This window comes from Somniosus microcephalus, chromosome 1 (assembly GCF_052327205.1).
Source record: "Somniosus microcephalus isolate GS21.2 chromosome 1, FLI_Smic_1.0, whole genome shotgun sequence".
NCBI lineage: Eukaryota > Metazoa > Chordata > Chondrichthyes > Squaliformes > Somniosidae > Somniosus > Somniosus microcephalus.
In genome coordinates, this window is record NC_140987.1 from 387,265,910 (window position 1) to 387,287,794 (window position 21,885).

At 40.5% G+C, this 21,885-nt stretch overlaps 1 protein-coding gene across 1 annotated transcript in view; it reads right to left on the bottom strand.

Moving 5' to 3' along the window:
• Positions 1-422: 422 nt before the first annotated feature.
• klf5l (Kruppel like factor 5 like) overlaps positions 423-21,885 on the bottom strand; it is a 61,653-nt gene continuing 40,190 nt past the window's right edge. The window contains exon 5 of the mRNA XM_085997103.1: positions 423-4,612. Coding sequence (XP_085853229.1) covers positions 4,434-4,612 — 179 coding nt within the window. The 3' untranslated portion in view covers positions 423-4,433. The remainder of the gene's footprint in view (positions 4,613-21,885) is intronic.

Here is a 21,885-nt window from a genome sequence, read left to right on the forward strand (position 1 = left end):
TTTAGGGGCATAGTCTCAAGATAAGGGGTCGGCCATTTAAGACTGAGGTGAGGAAGAATTTCTTCACTCAGAGGGTTGTGAATCTTTGGAATTCTCTACCCCAAAGGGCTGTGGATGCTCAATCATTGAGTATATTCAAGGCTGAGATAGATTTTTGGACTCTAGGAGAATCAAGGGATATGGGGATCGGCCAGGAAAGTGAAGTTGAGGCCGAAGATCAGCACGATCTTATTAAATGGCAGAGCAGGCTCGAAGGGTCTACTCCTGCTCCTAATTCTTATGTTCTTTTCTTATGTTCTTATGAATATCTTGAGTGCTATGCTATGGGTCATTTGCCTTTTTTAGTTTTATTAATCTATACACCAAAATAAACACTTGAAATAAATTAGAAGTCCAAGAAAATGAACAGAGTGATGTTTCATCTATAAACAGTTTTTTATTTTGTTCCTTTTCTCTTATTATACAGTACAGCTTTCAACAAAATCCAAAATCACTGTGTATCGGAAGATTTTTGTTTTAAAACATTCATACATTTGATTTTTTTCTTCAAATTTGTGAAATACTACATTATAAAAATAAGTGACACATTTAAAACAAACCGAAGCAAAACTACCACCATTTTCTTCCCCTTTGTTCTGAATATAAACATTACTTTAACAACTTATAAAAATTATATACATCACTTGTTATCCCAGTATTTACATACCATTGTTTCTTTGGGTGCTTGATAGAAGACTAACGTATAATTAAAAACGCTATGATCTACAAGTTTAGTGTAAACTTTCCATCCAATAGTACATAACCCCACACAGTAGTTTGCATCAAAGTTAATCATGCTGCATGCTCCTCGTGTAACACCTGAATGAATGTGGATTTAGTGGGCTGATTATATTCGATTAAGTGTACCCAAAATTCATCTTTTGCAATCTTTTGGGTGGTTTAGAGGATTTTTTCCCCTCCTATTGTTCAGTGTTAGGCCATCTTAACCATACTACTCTCCTTAATTGACAGTGATGGTGGTCCAACATGCAAACATTTCAATTATTGCTATCAGTGTTGTTAACTGCTTGACCTGCCCTCTCTACTGAATCACTCTCTCCCATAATTGAGTCATCTAAATTCGTAAAATTCTCTCCCAGAGGATTAGTGAATATCATTGTTGGTTGGGATTGATTTTTTTCTTCCCCAGTTCTCTCCTTTCCTCTCCTGAAAGTGATCATTTGCATTGGGATGTAGTTCCTTACCTGGCAGTAGCCCCTAGATACCTCATCCAATTGGCCATTTTTCATGTGCAAGCCTATATATCAAAAGCTGAAGGAGGGGAGGGAGTATCACAGTCGTGTATGCCATTACCCAAACATGCACTTTCTAGAAGTCTTCACTGGATAGAAATTAGAATCTGGCTGATGTACTTTTTCCCCCCTTCCATAGCTGAGAGATATTGAGATCAATTGTCGTAACTTCACTGCCACCCTGATTGAGATCTGCTAACTCAACATCAAACCTAGGATCTTCCTGGGCTGGATGGGTCACTACCGCATATTTTCACCAACTAAGCAATTGGGGAATTATGACTGAGGCCCTGAAATTTCTGGGGTTCTGCTCCAGCAGTGCAGACAGGAACCTCTTCCCACCCTAGCACCACGCTTAAGACCCCAGCCAAATCTCAGGGACTGGGTCATTTGCATGGCCAAGGTGGGTTGCTGGCACCTGTAAAGGCGCTACAGCAGCACGTGCCCTGATCCATCCTTATAAAGGGAAGCGGCCTACAGCTAATCTGCCTGATATCCCACTAGGCTCAAAGGCACTGAAGAAAAAAATAAAACAGTTTGCAGTTTTCCGCTCCAAAGGGAGCCATTTTGCCTTTGGACAAGGCAATTAATCTCTTTCTTTTGAAGGTGGGTAAGGTTAGAAGTCTTTTAGAAGGCCTCAAAGAATGACCTGAGTTCTGCTGAGCCCTTTCAAGAGTATAAATGACAGAATTTCTGCAGTTGCCTGGGATCTTCCTGCCCCCGGACCCCCCCACCCCAACACGTTCCCTGGGGGGGAAGGAAGCAGAAGATCCATCCATGGCTCTCATACAAGAATTTAATAAGGGATATGGAACCAACGTGGATAAATGGAATTAAGATACAGATCAACCATGATCTAATTGAATGGTGGAACAGGCTTGAGGGGCTGAATGGCCTACTCCTGTTCCTATGTAAAAGGCCAAGGGTGGATTCCAAGTGTGAAAGGGTTCTGCCCCAAATTATGGTCCCTCTTGGAGGGTAGGGGGGGAAGTGAGTGAAAACTGGTCTGTCCACACTCAGCCCCAAGAATTTCAGGGCCAAAGATTCCAACTAAGATCCTAGTGCTTCATCACTATAGCTGCCAAGCCCCTCCAATTTGAATCTGATTAACATAGTTCCTGTGAAGCCTCATCTCAACTCTTTGCATGTTCAGATAGACTTTGATGACTGCAATATGTTCCTACATTTACACTTATAACCGCAATTAACGGTGTCTATCCTCTTCACACACTGTGATAGGAGCACATCATTAGTTCATTTTTCAATTTACTTCCTTGTTGCCATTCGGTATTTTTTCAAATTGTTAGAACATATCAACTTATATTTTTTTCCGTTACTCTTGCAAAATTTTCCTTAAATGAAGTGTTAAGACATATAAGGATCTATGTTTGCAAGGACAAACAATGTATGCAAGAATATCCATTATCTCTGATTTAAGTAATGCTGAGATTACATGAGGGACATACATTTAACTTTGTTGGTTACTAAATGTCTTAATCAGGATGATGATCAGTTCAGTCTCATGATAAAACTTCACAGACACCAATGCTCATGGAAACTAGTTGATTGGGGTTTAAACACAGTGGGGAATATTTTTTTTAATGGTTGAATTATACTTAAACAAATTCAGGCTATCAAAATGATTTAAAATAGCTAACATATTAGGAATAGCCAGCACAGTCAACGGTTGGATACAACACCCACACAATGCTTTTGTTCACTAGTTACGATAGTTTGGGTAGCCAATGATCATTAGTAGTTACAGCACTTTTTCCACCGTGTGTTATATCCAACACTTACTAAAAATTGTCTTCCTCACAATGTTCAGTACCCGACACTTGTATTTAAGGCAAATTGTCTACATTCAAATGCCCCTCGTCGATGCAGTCAATATTTAGCAGTTCATGTACACCAAGATAATAAAAAGAGTAACAGCATACTTTAAGCAGAAGTTCTTGGCACAAAATACAGAGGTACCATTCAGTGTGCTTCAATCCAGGGGTTAAATTCCAAATTAAGATATTTTTCTCAATTTTTAGCATAATTGCTCACAATAGTTGATCATTGTAGGAGAACCCCATTTACTTTATTTTCCTAAAAAAATTATGGAATTAAGAGCTAAGGATGTGCCGTAAAGCCTGGATGATGTATACTGCTGTTCAAATCTCCTGACTGAATGCACAGTTGAAAAGAGAAGCATTCCTGAATCAGCTTGTGCTGCAGTTGTTGCAGGTTTTGCCATGTCCATCAGGTTATATTAGTGCTACAGTCCAACATGAAGTGCCTTTCTTTTGAGTTTATTAGTGGTATTTGATTCTACCTACCTTCCCATGTGGCCCTAAGACATTGTTTTTCCAACATAAGCTAAGAAATGACTGTGAATGATGTTACAGTATGAATGTTTAATGCATTCATACTAAATTCATTAACCCTTAAGGGTAAATTCAGCAATCTTGTCCTCCCAGTGTTGACAGCGCAGTTCACAGATATGGCTACAACTCCGTAGTGCTGATTCTCCAAATTGTGCTCCCATCAAGTAAGGCTGTTCCTACAGGGAGAGCAGAATGGCTGACTAAACTCCTTCATGTGTTTATATTAAATTCCTCTCTTCACTAGGTGCTAACTTATTTCAAATAAACAAGTTAAACGCTCTGTTCAAATAATATAGAGAGGAATAAGATCAGATTGTGTTAATTGTTGTATGATAACAGTACTTTCAGTCATTTCCAGGCTATAGTGTTTCAGGAGGTGCTGTCCTGTCCCTTAATTGTATGGTCATTTAAGCATGGCTCTCAGCTAATTAAATTGCAATATTATTATATGTTGATTATTATCAAATTATTGTTGATCAGTAATTTATTTCTTTAATGTTATGTTTTCTAAAACAATATTTCAGGCATAGGAAAGCAGGCTTGCTTTCAGAAAATAAAAAATAAATAATACAAAATTCTATTTTTTTGTGAATTAAATGTTTTGCATAATTGGTTTCCAGTTAAACAAGTTTTCTCTACCAACAATATATCCTCTCAAAAATATGAAACTATTTATCTCCTGTATATGTGTGTGTGTAATGGCAGTACTTTGTTCTTCTGTACATTTTAGAAATCAGTCACACTTGTTGTCTGGGTGACGGGCATTGGCCTAGTTCTGGTGTCTCTTCATGTGGAGAGCCAAGTGATCTGAACGTGAAAAGCAGCGACCGCAGGCAATACACTTGAAGGGTTTTGCTCCCGTGTGCTTTCTGTAGTGTCTTGTGAGTTCATCGGAACGGGCGAAACGCCAATCACAACCATCCCATGTACATTTGTACGGCTTCTCGCCTGTAATTGAAACAGATGGATGTGAATAAAATGGCTCCTTTACCGGCCAAGGAAACCTTAAAATACCCATGATCTCAAGAAAAAGGCCACATACCTAAATTTTCAAGATGATTACTAAGTGAATTGCCCATGGCACTTGCACTCAAACCAATGTTTGACAGCTATTTCTAATGACCTAAATATAGACAAAAGCTGAAGAGCCTGCTGATCGGCCCAAACTATTTTGAAGGCTGGGCCTCATTTCAATATTGCTGACGAACTGCGACGCTGTTCATGCTCTTCCTGGCTGCACAAAAATCTGTTCAGAAAAGTCATTAAAACATTTTTTTGACTAGCCTTTAAGGACCGCTGGTTAAGTTGTTCAATGCCTGGTGCCAATGGGCGGAACATGCATGGCTTGTTGGTACCTCAAAATTGTGTCAAGGCCCTATTGTGTCATAGGACCCTAATTACTATATAGAATTCAGGATCCTGTCTGAAACAGGCGGTTGCCTAGACCACCCATGAAGAGGCCCTCGGGAAAATGGCAAACGGCAGGAATTAGGCAGTAACGTTACCTTTGCAGTGTTATTATCCCACTCCCACCGGGCAGAGGGAATTAAAATTGGTTCCATATTTATATGATAAAATTGGTTCTGTTTCTCTTTTTTAAAAGATGTGTTTAGAAATGGAAGCCTAGATTTTATGATTTGGGGCACTTTAGATTCAAATGGCCAGTACCACTCCTCAAAGATCAGCATTGCAACATGCCACAGAGAGATGGAGCCAATGATCAGCTCACCATTACTGCCAATGGATGTGTAAGCCTTTTACTACATAGGAGCTGCAGATGTCCTTGAAGTAGATGGCACAATTCTGTATCCAGCTGTCTGCTGGCCCAGACCCTGTGAAGATATGGAGGTGGGGTGAAATTGTTTTTCAACAGTAGCGCAATACGGGCAATAGTGAATCAGCAGTCCGTTTTACAGCCTGCGCAATTTTCGGGCGGGGTATAAAACAGACTGCTGATTCATTATCACCCGTTTTGTGCTACTGATAAAGACTAATTTCACCCCCATAGTCTCCCCTCAGTCCTTGCCACGTAGGTGTGCCAGGGCTTGCAGGTTTGGTTGCTGCCCGTTAATCAACTTGGCATGCTTCCTCTGATGCAGTACCACTAAAAGCACAACATACTGAGATTGAATTGCTTCCAACATTATGGTTAGTCAGGTAGTGATGTATTTACTGGTGCCATTGTATCTGCTGTCCCAGCTTCCTTTGGGAAGAGGGACCTCAGCATGTATTAATCATCTGGCAACTTCTGTCTGCAGATGTGAATGTGAAGTCCTGAAGCTGGTCATAGCACCTCTCATGCAGCCTGATCTGCCCAGCAAACCTCCAATGGTCTTCTTACTCTTCTTCCCACCTCCCCCCCCCCCACCCCTGGAAACTATGCCATGGAGCAAAGTGAGGGAGTACTGCTACCAGACACCCAATTTACGGCACACTAATTGGTATACAGTAGCTCTAAATCTAAGTTTGGGAATTAACCTATTCCAGCGGCAAGATTGCCTGAAATATACTGCTCTAGAGCTGCATCAGTGTTTTACTACCATTCTTGTTCAACAGGAGAAACAATTCATTGACCTTAGCCCTTAAAGCCTGAAAAAAAACAAGGTACCCATTTGAGTCTTGCCAGCTATCTGACCATGTACAGCTGAGCCTGATCCTGTCTTTCACCAACATCCATGAGCATGCACTTCTAGTGGGAGTTACTGTGTAAGTGATCAGACATGAGATTCCCTAGCCAGTTTCCTTCCCTAACTAAAGGATATTGCCAACAACTGAAGAGGCTCTATCACTGCCTGGGCTGAGATCAGTTAACATAGCACAAACCAGGATTCAAATCTGGAATGTACTGTTTGCAACGAACAGAGACATTTCTTCAAAGCCTTGGGGCTACTTAAAAAAACCACTTTGGATATAACACAGAGGCAGGATTTGCATTCTAGTTTTGTTTGTCCTATATACAAAACACAGTCTAGCAATTCCATTTCTTGAGCTGGCAGGCATAACTCACGCAGGTGTATCAGGCATTTAAAAGCGAGCAAATCCCACCAGTGTGTCATGGCCTAGTGCCAGTCCACTGACGTCAGATGAGAGTGTATGAAACTGTGTATGGCCAGAGCTAGTTTACATTTCTGATAATACAACAATGCTTGCTCAGTGTTGCCAGGTATGCTTCCTGACAGCAAAATTATAACTGAAAGTGTATTTTAATTATGTGGATGAAAATTATAGGGCTTTTGAGATTCCATGTACTGATAAGACTGTAATGTATCCACAGTTCTGGTCTGTGTTGGAACAGGAGCTGGATTAACGAGCGAGGTAATTTAGTTCACTCACTGTCCTGTGTGACGAAACGCTACAGAAAATCATCAGACTAGAAAGCAAGAGGTTGGACTCATCAGTGACCTACTAGATAAAAGCACTCTGCCATACAGAGTAGGTCTCTGGTTGAATTCCTAGTCTGTATAGCTGCCCATGGAACCATACCTCACTAAGTGTCACTACGTGTCAGTTGTGGCTCAGTTGTAGCACTCTTGTCTGAGTCAGAATGTTGTGGGTTCAAGTCACACTCCAGCACAAAATCTAGGCTGACACTCCAGTGCAGTGCTGAGGGAGTGCTGCATTGTTGAGGGGCCATCTTTCGGATGAGACGTTAAATCGAGCCCCTGTCTGCCCTCCCTGGTGGACGTAAAAGATCCCATGGCACTATTTTGAAGAAGAGCAGGGGAGTTTCCCCTGGTATCCTGGCTAATATTTATCCCTCAATCAACATCACTAAAACAGATTCTGGTCATTATCTCGTTGTTTGTGAGACCTTTTTTGTGCGCAAATTCGATAATGTGTTTCTCATATTACAACGGTAACTACACAATCAAAGGTACTTCATTTGCTGTAAAGCACTTTGAGACATCCTGAGGTTGTGAAAGGTTCTTTCATTCTTTCTCTCTTTCATGTTAATGCTTACAGAAAATGGGAAATTGTGGGAAGGGGAATTTTAAAATAACCTACGGTGCTGGTTTAACTTTAAATAACTTCCTAGGACACAATGAGCTATGACGAAATATGTCCTCAGGACATGGAACATTACTGGATTTGAATAAAATGGCTACATAATGAAGGACAAAAAAGGACAACTGATGAACCATGCTTTAAATCTCTGATAATATTTAGCATTGATATTGCTGAAGGTTTTTAATAGACCAGAACTGAATTGCTTTCTAATTCTGGATTGTTCTAAACAGATGGGTTTGAAGTGATGAAACTTGCTTAAAATTTCTTTCCCTGAAAGCTAGGACAGTGTTATTAAGTATGCAATTTGTTGGTAATACTATAAAAAATGGTGAAAAGGCTAAGATTATACTGTCAGAAATGGCAGCAGTAAAATGATTTGGGTTAAAAAGTATAACGGTCTTCAGCTGTGTAGATCATCCAAACAATGTATTCATATCTGGAGTGAATATTCCTTTGGCAGAAGCCTGGAGATTAATTGGATAAAATGATTTATGCAATGAATGACAGTTACACAGAGGTGGCGGTTCTCCCATAGAAAGTTCTTTAAGTATAACAGTGTGTACATTGGACAAGGTACTGGAGGATGTTCCGTGCCAGTGGAACTGTAACCAGCAAGGAATCAATGCAGAAAAAGAAAGAAAAAAATATACAATTGTTGAAAACAATATGCTGTGGAAATAACTGCAGAGGTCTGGTTTTGTACTTTTGTTAGAAATGAATTCCTACTTGTTACTGGGTATATGGCTTTTTTATTACATCAAATCACACGCCTGTTAAACACTTATGGTTATGTGCTAATTCTTTTTATGGAAAACAAATGTCTGCATGAAAGTATAGGGGAACTGCATTATTACTAGAGATACTACTGTACCAACATATGAAAAGAAGGGAGGAAAAGGGCTATCAGGTTCATCAATGTGTACACCCTAGCCCCTAGACAGAGAAACCTTGTGCACCACCCGTAATCATTAATAATTCTAACTCCTGGGGGAAAACTTGATAAAGCCTTCAAACCAAGACTCCTGAGAATATCATCGTCACTCACTGTTTAAACAAAATATATTAAAAAAAGGCAATATAAAAAGAAAAGGATGGTAATTTTAATCAGCATTCTTTGAGTTTTAAAATGGGTGATGCTTTCTCATGACCTCATGCACTGCCACTTTGCTGTATCAAGCTCTTTCTCGGATATCACATATAAACCCTTGTATTTGCAGGTTCGAAAGGCTATTAATCTCCCTTGACGTAATTAGATTTTTTCCCATTCATCACATTTGTTTGTGCCTCCTACTAAGCACCGAGAGGTAGAAATTTCTGACAACAGAACAATGGCAAGAAAATCTATCTGGCCTCTCTGCCTCCTGGTTAGAGGGGCTAACACACAAGGGTCAGATAATGAGTCACTTTGGAATAGGTTCTGCCCACGTTAACAAATACTTTATAAATAGGAGAATTTGCCAGGCTGAATGGCTTTTTGCACCAGGGTGTGGTCCAAATATTAGCACATGTTTTCTGATAGTAGGAATAATAAAGCTGAGTGAAGGAAATTCAGAGGCACCTTGACCTCAAATATTTGCTTTTATTTGTTGGCTAATTTGTTTTTTGTTTTTTTTAAATGCCCCTTCAATTATTTCCTTTATTAAATGAATATCTCATTCTTCAATAAATACCATGGAATTTCAAACAAAAATAAACATTCAGTTTGATATGAGTCGCTGCAGGGCAGAGTCTGAGTTCTCAGGTGAAACACAAGAGCATAGCAACAATCAACAGTACCGTGAATGAAATCAAAATGATATTTTCAGCACGCTCAACAGCTCACGGAGTAAATACATTTTGGCACAAACACTAAGAAAGCCCCAGATTCATCACCAGAGTGCCCCAGGTTAAGAAGGAATGCGGGGGTTGCGGGGGGGGGGGGTGGAAAAATTGGCCAGACTTTGTTCCTGATTGTTACTGAGTGATTCCCTGCAGTTCCCTGCAGGCAAATAGTAATGACAAGATCAGGTTTGACTTCAAAGTCCCCACAGAGGAATAGCTTGCTGACAGTTACTGTTCAGGCTCTCACATAACTAATGACAAGGTTTAGAGGGTGAGCATTGCCTGTAGAACTGTATCCGAGCAAGAATAAGTGCCTTCAGGTAAGAAAGGGAGAACATTGGGAGACTAAATGGCACCCAGCAAGATGTCACTGTGAGCACACAATATATAAATGTTATTAATTCACAATCCTGGCACAGAGCTTTGCCTGCTGCGAGTACATATCAAGAATTCAGGCTCAGGTCAGTTAATTTTTGGTTCATTAACTTTAATCCCAGGGGTTTGATTTAATAAAAGTTGCCATATAGAGTTAAATGGAAGTGTTACTGTGGGGCCAGTTACTGAAATAGAATAAAAATTCAAAGCATAACCAGAGCTGAATATTTAAATAATCAAATAAAATCAAGAAGTTAATTTTGTAATGAAACAGTGGAAAATCAAAAACTCATTCAATGCGAAGACATTAATAATATAGTCATTTAGGATAAAGCTTGACTCTGAATTTCCTCTCCCAATGAGTTTGTACACCTTTAATGCTATCCCAGTTTATTTTTGTTGGGTTTGCAAGCAACCCGGGAGAAATGAGGGAAATGGAGTTGATGGCCAGTGCACCAATGAGAGAAGGTGGAGCTTTGATAGGCGCACATGCAAGTCAATGGGCATGGGGCAGGTTTCCATCTGTAGGTTAGGCTGCACTAGTGAGCAGCACACAGTAAAGGTCCCAAATAATAGCTGTTTGCGCTTTGGGTGTAGCTGTAGCCATTTTACAAAGAATGTACAGCACAGGAACAGACCATTCTGCCCAACTGGTCCATGCTGGTGTGTTTGCTCCACACGAGCCTCCTCCCACCCCTCCTCTTATTTATAGGTAAGTACTTGTGGTAACTTTTTTCTATTTTAATCAGTCCCCCATTAGAATTGCCTTGTCGCCCCCCCACCACCCCCCAGCTCCCACCCCCTCACTGCATCTTTTCTAGGTTCCCAACCCGCCCAGTTGTCCCAAGAGTCTCCTAGAATGGAAGATGAATCTCCCAGGCACTGATTCTAGAAATCCGGAAGAAAAGTAAAGTTTTGCACCTGTAGTTTGCACCTGCATACTTCCTTCCCACTGCTTCGACCCGCCAGGACTCTCCGACCCTCCCTTCCCACTGGGCTTAAGCACAGCACAGTTGTAGCACACCATCTTGTTTTGTCCAACATGTAAAGAAGCTATAATCCGTGAGGATAATTACTGTCACAGCCATTGTTTTGCGTTGCGCTCAAAGCTGTGAATATGGTTTCATCTGCAGCAATCTCATAGCAGTTTGTTTTAGTATTGACCACAGTTACAGTTTCCATGTTTTAGAGAAGATGGCAATAGGGATACGAAGTTTGTATTTCCACCGATTACAATTTTTAATAAAGGTTTCTGGCGTCTCGCAACTTTTTAATGTTAACAGTATTTCATCCCTACACTTCCTTACTGATGGAGCAATATGGAGTGCACTGAAATACTGATATTTCTGAATGGATTGTGATATTTCATAGGCACATCGGAAGAGGAGTAAGCTATTCCACCCTCCCCCACCCCAGCCTGTTCCACCATTCAATTAGATCGTGGATGATTTGTACCTCTGCACTCTTTACCCACCAAACTCTGTGTGATCAGATATCACGCGATTAGCTGTCACATGACCAAATGCCATGTGATCAAATGTCACATGATCAAGCATGATGCGTCCAACTAGAGTTGGCAACCCTATCGATCAGCAGGCCACCGTGATGGTGGATGGAGCTGATATTCTCACAGTTAGTAATGCTGAAGCAGTCTCCCATCCATTTGTCTAATTTCCCAGCCTGAGATGGATGTGTGGATCTTGGATCTAAGGGACTGTGGTATGGCAGGGATTCAAAAACTGGAAAAATTCAATCAAAACACTAATTTAAAAAAAAGATGCTTCTGTGCTCTGGGCTGCTGCCAGAAGGAGTTAATTAATTAATGACCTTCCCTGGAGGAATCCTAGACCTTGAATCCCTTTACTAGCTCCTCTGAGGTAGGTCTCCAGCAAAACAAAGTCTTAGCTCTTTGGCTTGTTCTGCTTCATAGTTATACAGTACATCAAAAAAGACTTGAAAGCTGAATTATCTCAACAAGTCAGCACTGAGATAATGATTTAAACCAAATATTGAGTTTGGTCAAATTCAGTATGACAAGGAAGCAAAAGAGCCTGTTAAAACATACTTTGTCAATATGAACTCTAACTGGTTGGTATATATCATGGTATATTTTAAAATAGAAGTTTGATTTGCAAGTGTGTGAATAGCTGAAGGTCACACTGAGAACAAACAAACGGAATACTTTCATACTGTTACATCATTTACCGCTCTGCCTTAATACCCGCTGTGTTGCTTGTTATTCATCTGCTCAAGGGTGTGACACACAATTGATTTCTTTAGAACTTAAAAAACTCAAACTTTTGTCTACTTAAGTTGAAACCTTACTTACAACGTTGTACATAAGACTAAGCAAGAGAAAAGTTATTGGACAAATATCATATTACATTAAAATAGAAGAAACACATAGTAGCACCTAATCAGATTGAAAACTTTCAAAGCATTTCACATTAAATGAATTACTTGTGCAGTGATTGTATTTATCTAGACAAACAGCAGCCATTTTGTTCAAAATAACATCCTATAGACAGCCATGGGTTAATTTGTTTTTGTTTTTGGTGATGCTACCCTACATTCTACCCTACATAAACTTGAGGTCATCCAAAACTCGGCTGCCCGGTCCCGTTCACCCATCACCCCTGTGCTCGCTGACCTCCATTGGCTCCCGGTTAAGCAATACCTCGATTTCAAAATTCTCATCCTTGTTTTCAAATTCCTCCATGGCCTCGTCTCTCCCTATCTCTGTAATCGCTTTCAGCCCCACAACCCCCCCACGATATCTGTGTTCCTCAAATTCTGCCTTCTTGAGCATCCCTGATTATAATCGCTCAACCATCAGTGGCCATGCCTTCTGTTGCCTAGGCCCTAAGCTCTGGAACTCCCTCCCTAAACTTCTCCGCCTCTCTTTCCTCCTTTAAGATGCTCCTTAAAACCTACCTCTTTGGCCAAGCTTTTGGTCATCTGCCCTAATTTCTTCTTATGTGGCTTGCTGTCAAAATTTTTGTTTTATAACACTCCTGTGAAGCGCCTTGGGACATCTTACTATGTTAAAGGCGCTATATAAATACAAATAGTTGTTGTTGTTGTTGTTGATGCTGGTTGAGGGAGGAATGTTTGGCCAGGATCTTCTCCGAATGGTACCATGCGATCTTTACTATCCATTTGAACAGCAAAGGAGGTCCAGCATGATAACTGTTCATCAGAGAGTGCAATTTCAAAACATTTTAACACTAATAATGATAGTTTAGTGCCTCTTGTAATATTGGTTCCTAACTAATCAGTGGTGTGAGTGTGATCCAAGGTGAATGGTAACTCCAATTGTTCCTTCCTCCCAGTGCCTGGCCTTCCACCTCCAAGAACACAAATTCTGTGATGCAGTGTATTGGTGTGCCAATGCTTTACATTAACATGCAGCCTGTTTGCCAACTCATTGCTGTCGTTTGTCCCGTGGCTCCCCTGAAACCGCAGTGATAAATGCACTATGTGCTGTTAACCATACAGACCAGAAAGGTCCGATGTTTAATCCCTGGTATAATTTGAGTGGTTGATCTCCACTGAGTTGGTGCTGGGGCCAGTACAATTATTCTCAGGCAGAATTTATTGTTCTTTGTTGCTATCCAGTGATTCCCTGCTGGAAAATGCATGTGTGTGAATAATAGGATCATGCGAAGCTGTGATATCCTCATGGTTGGATAGCCTACCAACATTCACTGGCCAGGCTGACACATGACTGTCTGTGACATATTGGAGAGCTAATAATATCTATGGAACTGTCGTCCAGCATGAGCCTTCAAGAGAGGAAGGTCATTAGAGATAAACTGATCCATGTATTGGTAGGGATTGGATAAACTCGCAGCAGCAGATCTGGTATGAGTTGTGACCAATGGAGGTTAGCATGAACTGCCCTCCAAATTCCAAATTATACCTGAATTTTTTCTGCAAATCAGAATTTGTCATTGAGGTATAAATGAGTCTTTAATAATTCAGCAACATGCTATCAAAGCGTGACTAAGGCACCTATTAAACCATCACAGAGATAAGCCCTTCACAAGTCCCAAGGGCTACACACTGGTTTGTATGGATCACCGTTGCCCAACACTTCAACTTTATCAGTGAAAAAAGCAAACAGAACTAGATAAGCAAGTACTGAATGAGGGAAAAATAAACTTGTTTTTCTCTCTGTTTGTTAGGCTCACAATCAATTTGCACAGCTTGTCAGACTAGTATGAGTGCCAGATATGGGCACTTCAGAGTAATGCTCAGTTTTCAAGCAAAGGTGAATGTCATCATTTTAATTTCAGCAATGCATGTGTCTGATCTACTTAACAGACATCAAGCAGTCCAGAATCTTTACAACAGCCTCTCATGAAGCAGAAGCTCCAAGAACAATTTATCCTCTCTTTATTATTAGAGAACCGCACTAAGAGCAGGTGGTTTCTGAATGCCCTCGGCTGCTGGTGCTGTGGAATCCACCTCGTATTTGTTAAGTGAACTGCGCAATTGGTTGAAAGTCACAGTTCATGACTTTCACTTTCTGGCTGTTAAAGCTTCCCCAATGGCTGTGAATATTAAATTTCTAGCCTGTATGGGTGGGCACAGAGCTCTGCCCCCAAGTGGCAAGAAAAAACAGTATCTGTTGTTGCCAAAGACAGTACTTACATTTGCCGCTAGTAGTACCAGGGTTTCCAAAGCTTCCTGTAAAAACAACCTTTTTGAGCAGGGCGAGCCACCTCATGGCACTGCCACTGACGTCAGAACTGCAAGGTACAGTGCACATTAAGTTATGTGAAGTTGCCTTTATTTTATTATCAATTAATCACTCAATTAGTTCATAATTTTGTTAGAAAGTTCTTGCTACGTCCAATCTGATTTATATGCTTGCCACTTACAGGTGTCAAAATGTATTATTTAACACAGAATGGTAGCAGAGCAGTCATACAGGTTAAATATAAACTTATTTAAAATATGGCCTAAATATATATTTGTGCTGGTGAAAGTCCTTCCCAAATCAAGTTTGATATATTGGCCATAAAATTAAAGATTATTTGGGCCCTCCTAGTTACAGAAGTCATGTGATTAGTAAATAATGAAACAGTTAAGATTTGCAGGATTACAAGTTTAAGATTTAAATGATCATTGCTCACCAAAGTATTTATATGGGATCTTATGGAGTGGGGGTGTTCAAACATTTTATTTATACATATTTTCAGTTATTAATAGATCTTGGTGATTTAATTTAAGACTTTTTTGTCAATAAGATAACGGTGCTCGAAAAAGCCTTTTCCAAAGTTACAGGTCCATAAAATTCAAACAGGACAAACCAGCAAATCAATGTAACTACAAGCAGAACTGAGTTGCCTGGACTCAGGGCCAATTGCTAAGTCTTAGGGCCGCAGTTTGGCCATCCCTCCTATAGAAGTTGTAGGCTCCCCTTCCTTTCATTTCTAACCATTGACTTTGCTGCATAAGCAGGAGTTGCAGCTCCTATTGACAACACCCAGCTCTACCTCACTACCTCTTCTCTCGACCCCTCCACTGTCTCTAAATTGTCAGACTACTTGTCCGATATACAGTTCCGGATGAGCAAAAATTTTCTCCAATTAAATATTGGGAAAACCGAAGCCATTGTTTTCGGTCCTCGCCACAAACTCCGTCGAGGCGCTGCTTAACCAGGAGCCAATGTAGGTCAGCGAGCACAGGGGAGATGGGCGAACGGGACTTGGTATGAGTTAAGACACAGGCAGCAGAGTTTTGGATGACCTCAAGTTTACGAAGGGTAGAACGTGGAATGCCAGCCAGGAGTGCATTGGAATAGTCAAGTCTAGAGGTAACAAAGACATGGATGAGGGTTTCAGCAGCCAACGAGCTGAGGCAGGGGCGGAGACAGGCGATGTTACGGAGGTGGAAATAGGCGGTCTTAGTTATGGTGCGGATATGTGGTCGGAAGCTCATTTCAGGGTCAAATATGACACCAAGGTTGTGAAAAGTTTGATTCAGCCTCAGACAGATGCTCGGGAGAGGGATGGAGTCGGTGGCTAGGGAATAGAGTTTGTGGTAGAGACTGAAAATAATGGCTTCGGTCTGCCCAATATTTAGTTGGAGGAAATTTCTGTTCATCTAGTACTGGATGTTGGATAAGCAGTCTGACAATTTAGAGACAGTGGAGGGGTTGAGAGAAGATGTAGTGAGGTAGAGCTGGGTGTCGTCAGCGTACATGTGGAAACTGACGCTGTGTTTTCGGATGATGTCACCTAAGGGCAGCATGTAAATGAGAAATAGGAGGCCAAGGATAGATCCTTGGGGGACACCAGAGGTAATGATGCGGGAGTGGGAAGTGAAGCCATTGCAGGTGATTCTGTGGCTACGATTAGATAGATAAGAATGGAACCAGAGGAGTGCAGTCCCACCCAGCTGGATGATGGAGGAGAGGTGTTGGAGGAGGATGGAGTGGTCAACCGTGTCAAAGGCTGCAGACAGGTCGCGAAGGATGAGAAGGGATAGTTTATCTTTGTCACAGTCACAAAAGATGTCATTTGTGACTTTGCTAAGAGCCATTTGGTACTGTGGCAGGGGCGGAAACCTGATTGGAGGGATTCAAACAAGATTCCCAATCTATCTGGGGAATTTCAAACTCATAGTGCTTGAAAACTTCACAGATCACAATTGCAGATGAAGGCAGCCATTCAGCCCAACTTAATTCATTCATCCAGAGAGATACTTGCACCCCCCCCACCCCACACTCATTGTAGCATCCAATAGTTTCTTAGCTGATTCCAAGGCTTTTGCATCCAATACTCTATCTGGAAGTTTATTTCACATGTTGATCCCTATTTATGTGAAGAAGAATTACCTGACATCAGTCCTAAAATTATCTTTTACTAGTTTGAACCGGTGTCCCCTTGTACTACTCCCATATCTTAATTTAAAATGATATTCTCAGTTAACTTTCTCTAATCCTTTAAAAATCTTATATACCGTGAAGATCAACTCTCAGATACTTCCTAATTTTATCCAGCCTTTTCTCATAATTCAGACCACGGACACAGGGGATCAGCCTTCTGCCTCTTCTCTACACTGTCTCTAGTGCTTGAATGTCTCTCTTGTTTCTTGGTGACCAGAATGGATGCAGTAATCAAGATGCAGTCTAACTAGAGTACTCTACAATGCGATCATTACCTCCTTCTCTGATGTACTGTTTTGGCTATAGTTCAACATCCTATTGGCTTTTCTGATTGCTGCTCAGCATTGGTTGGACATATTTAGTGTTGAGTCTACTAAGACTCCGAGGTGTCCTTCAACTTCATCCTTAACAATATCAATACCATTCATGGAATATATGTGACATCTATTTTTCCTTCCTACATATAACACTTTACATTTGTCTGCAATAAATTTCATTTCTCATTGATCTGCCTACTTTCATATTTTGTTCAACTCATTCTGTAATTTATGAATTGCCTCCTCTTGCTTCCACTGCCCCTCTTGATTTGGTATCATCCACAAATCTGACCGCTCTACATTTAGTTTCTGAATCTAGGTCATTGATGTAAATTAAAAACAGTAATGGTCCCAGTAATGAGCCCTAAGGTATTCCACTCAGTACCCACCCCCACTCTTGTACAACTCATCTAATGAGTGCTTGTTGTCTCCTATCCTTCTGCCAGTTTCTTATTGCTTCGAGGGTTTACCCTGAATTCCCACAGATTTGAGTTTAATTAATAGCCTTTTATGTGGAACTTATCAAAAGTCTTTTGGATATCATAGAGCCTGCCACAGTCCACTTCAGTTGTCACTTTACCAAATTTGTTGATGAAGGTGGTCAGGCAGGATTTGCCCCTTCTGAATCCATTCGGAGTGCTGTTAACTGGGTTAGTGTTGTAGAGATGATCCTCAGGTTTACTCCTGATAATCAATTCCATTATTTTACATGGAATGGAAGTAAGTCTAGTGGGTTTAGTGGTAATTGCCTGTCCCAGCTGCCCTGCCCTGTCTGAAGCAGTCAGGAGATTTGCCTGCATTTGGAGTTGGGAAAGATGGAACATGTGATACAGTTTTGTCACATACGGCTTTGCAAGAGATTTGTATCTCCAAATTTTCTAAACATGTGAAACTTTAAAAATGTCCAGAAATATTAAATATTTAGGATTATTTATAGGCACTCCTGGAGGACATGTATTGCTCATTCATATTGAGATGGATTGTAAGATCATGTCTGATTTACACTACAGTATGTGGGACACATTTTGAATTAAAATCTTAAAGTACAGTTTTTATGTAAAACAATTTCAATTAAGAGGTACATTCTGACAACAAAACGTTTAGTTGTATTTCTTAGAGCTACACATAATCTCTATTGTTTTGTCTAAGTTATTAAACCACAGCTGCTCATTTCAGTCAGGCTCCCAGCTGCTTTTATGCATGCCATCTACAGAGTAGTTCCACAAGGCAGAGCCTGGTGTAGCCTGGGTAAAATTTAAAAAAAAGAACACTCAACCATGAATATGAAACTAATCCAGACTTGTTTTGGATTAACCAGTTCAACCTCGCCATACTTTTAACATAAAGATAGAACAAAGCCACACTGTGTTAGGGGCCATCCATAATTATCATCTTTGTCATGAGTACAAAGAACACTCTTTAGTTTACAACTCCTGTCCCGAATCCAAAAGAGTGCTGTAAAAATTGTGAAAATTGATCAGTTTAATGCTTATATAATGTTGTATACAAAGCAATAACCACCCCTCCCACACAACTGAGTGCTCTTGTTCAAACAATGACAATTATGGATGGCCTCTATTCTCGCTGTGTAAACTCACAATAGGAGACCATGGGTCTGGACTGAACCTTCAACCTGACTCTTCCTGGCAGTAATATATTTTACTATCAGCGGAGTTTCATTTTTAATATCTATTGGCTTATTTATAAACATTATTATAGAAGCTAAACATGACTTTGGCTCTTTGAAGTCTATTCCTTCAATCAACTGCCAAAATTGTTTTTCTTGTACAAATTGGGGCTTTTTAAAAATAGCTTTTGTTATACTGCATAGCTGACATTTAATTTAGTATGAACAGCTTGTTCAGGAAGCTCTGTGCTCTGGTATTGTGGGCTTTAACAAGTCAGTTTGGAATAGTGGTGAGAGGTTGCAGGTAAAACATGTCTCCTGACAAAGTTTATTTTTTAGCGAATGTGCCAATTCTAACCTGTATTTCTGATCAAATTCTACAGCAACAACAACTTGCATTTATACAGCACCTTTAGCGTAGAAAAATGTCCCAAGGCACTTCGCAGGAGCGTTACCAAACAAAATTTGACACAGAGCCACATAAGCTGATACCAGGACAGATGACCAAATGCTTGGTCAAAGATGTAGATTTTAAGAAGTGACAAAGAAGTCCATGAACTCCTCGCACTTGTTGTTGGAGGTGAGGGTGGAGGAGGTAGGGGAGAGGGGTTTAAGAAGATGGTTTGTAGTGGAGAAGAGAAGCCGGGGCTACCTTTGCATTCCAGGATGATCCTGGAATAGTGAGCAGTTTTGGCAGAGGAGAGCTTTGTGTGGTCCAGCCAGATCTGGCAATGAATGGTTAAGCCAGTTGTCCACCATAGACATTCAAGTCTGCGTCCCTTGGACTTAAGGGAGTGGAGCTGAAGGCCATACCAGGGAGAATGACCAAGGTGAGAGGGTAATGGTTTTAATGAGGTCAAGGGCATCAAAGGTGGAGGTGAGGGTGTGATTGAGCAGATTGGTAGCTGCAGAAATGTCATGATGAATGGACGGCCAAAGGCTAGACAGTTGGGAATTTGAAACTGCAGTTGTAAGTGACTTGAAGACCCAGTTATAATGAGCCAAATTAGGCAGCCTCCACATCTTCTCAGTTACCAAGACTACTTTCTTCCAGCTCCATGAAACCGCTGCCCTCTGCCCTCACCATTGCTGCCTCAACCCTACTCCATGATTTCATCACCTCAAAGATTAACTTTTCTAATGCTTTCCTATCTAGCCTCAACAATTCACATGTTACAGCTCCTTAAAAATGTTACAGCCTGCATTCTTGCTCCCATGTTCCTATCCCCCCATCCTCTCGAAGCTCCACTGACGCTCCATAGTCCAGAGAGTTGACCCTACATCAGTATTCCCCTCCAACCTTGCATCCCTGTTTACTACGTTAAAGGTGCTATATAAATGCAAGTTGTTGTTGTACACATCCCCCATTCCTCTAACACTGGGATACCCATTGTCCCCCACTCCCTTTGCTCACCAATGGTAGCTGCTTGTTCAGCTATTACACTCCCGCCCTCTGGAACTCCCCACCAACGTCCCTCTGCTTTTGCATTTTAAACCCTTCTCTTTGACTATGCCTTTGTCCTACCATGCCATCCAAACCCATTTTCCCTTTTGCTTGACCTCTACAGTTTTATCCTCAATAATAATGGCTTTTGAGACATCATTGTGCAGATGAAATGTATAAAACAATATAAGTTGTTGAAATGATGGTGCAACTGTTTTATGAGGGAAGTTACAATTGGGTAGCTTCATTAATGTAATGAAGTTCACTGCTGAGTGTGTTGAGAATAATTCCCCATGCAAGCACTAAATATCATAGGGAATAGAGTTCCTATGATTCTTTGCTGTCTGTTTAGCACACAGCAATAGAAGTTGGGTAGTTCCAATTTTATACCTTGCAATTTTTGAAACTTGTATCGGCACACTGGCAGAAAACAAAAACAAAAGATTATTTTAAAAATTATAAGCAGTTTTTTCTCAAAACATTTCAATTTCCCTTTTAGATCGGCACTATTAATATACAGCACTGCCGTAATTTCTCATTTAACTTGAGCATTAGGTAAAGGGTTTCTGTCCAAAGCTCTCATCAATTCAGTCTTGTAATTGTCTTGCGGGAGATGCCTGTTCTGTATGGACTGTAGGACTGGTCCTACCAGTATTTCTCTCCTCCCTCCTATTTCTCCTCTCTTCTCCCCTCTGGCCCTCTATGTTTTACCTGAGAACTGCCAAAAGTTGCCCAATGTCAGTAATCTAATTTTGAATCTCTAGTTGAAGTTGGGAATCTAACTTTCCATCAGTAGGTCAATCAAGATTCCATTTCATTAAAATTACATTAAAATAGTTGCATGGCAGCCCTTGTGTTGTACCTGACAAATCATGTACTTATGAAGCAAACATTAACAGAATTATAAACTTCAATGTAAATAACAGTATGACAGCTTTATAGCACCAGGTAACTATAAAGCTAAGCAATTTTGTAATTGCAGCAGAACCTGTTTGAACTCTGCATTCTTGCCTATGTTGATTTTACAATGGGGTAATTCCAAAGTCCAAACTAAGGGGGAAAGTATTGCAAGAAAGAAAGGGATTCAGTTATTGTCTCTGAAGTCATGTTCTATGAATGTGATTAAGAGCTGTTCGCTGATTTCAAGAGGTTTCATTAAAGCTTCATTAGCTGCTTACAAAGCCATTACCAGCTTCCATTCACCTGGGAATTCCTTGGGTTAATTAGACCTTCTTGTATCTTTTGATAGGTCTGCATAGCTGTTGACTATAACTTGCCACTAGATAACGCTGACTGTGCTCCCTCCAGACAAAGAACTAAAAAAAACATTTGGAATTTGATCATTACCTGAACAATTATTGGCTCTGTAGCCAGTAAATTAATTCATTATTTGATGCAACAATAATCCTTCTGCCCCAGAATGCTGCTAATGCCACACATTTATTTTCTCTCGCGTTATCACAAAAATTACAAGTGGATTGGCAGTCATTAAAAAAATGAAATGCGACAATATCCTTTTGCTCTGAATTCACCCTGCTTATATTGTGAAGCAGAATTCAGAGCACAGCTGGGTAATAGGGAAACTTCCCAGGCTTCTGCATGCATAGTTCTTAAAAAGCTAAGATTGCAATTTGAATTTCCTGGCTATGGGCCAACAGTAATGTCAGCCGAAAGTCCATGGAGGCCAAGCTCCAGAGACCAAAATAATATTCTGTGTTATAATGCACAGCT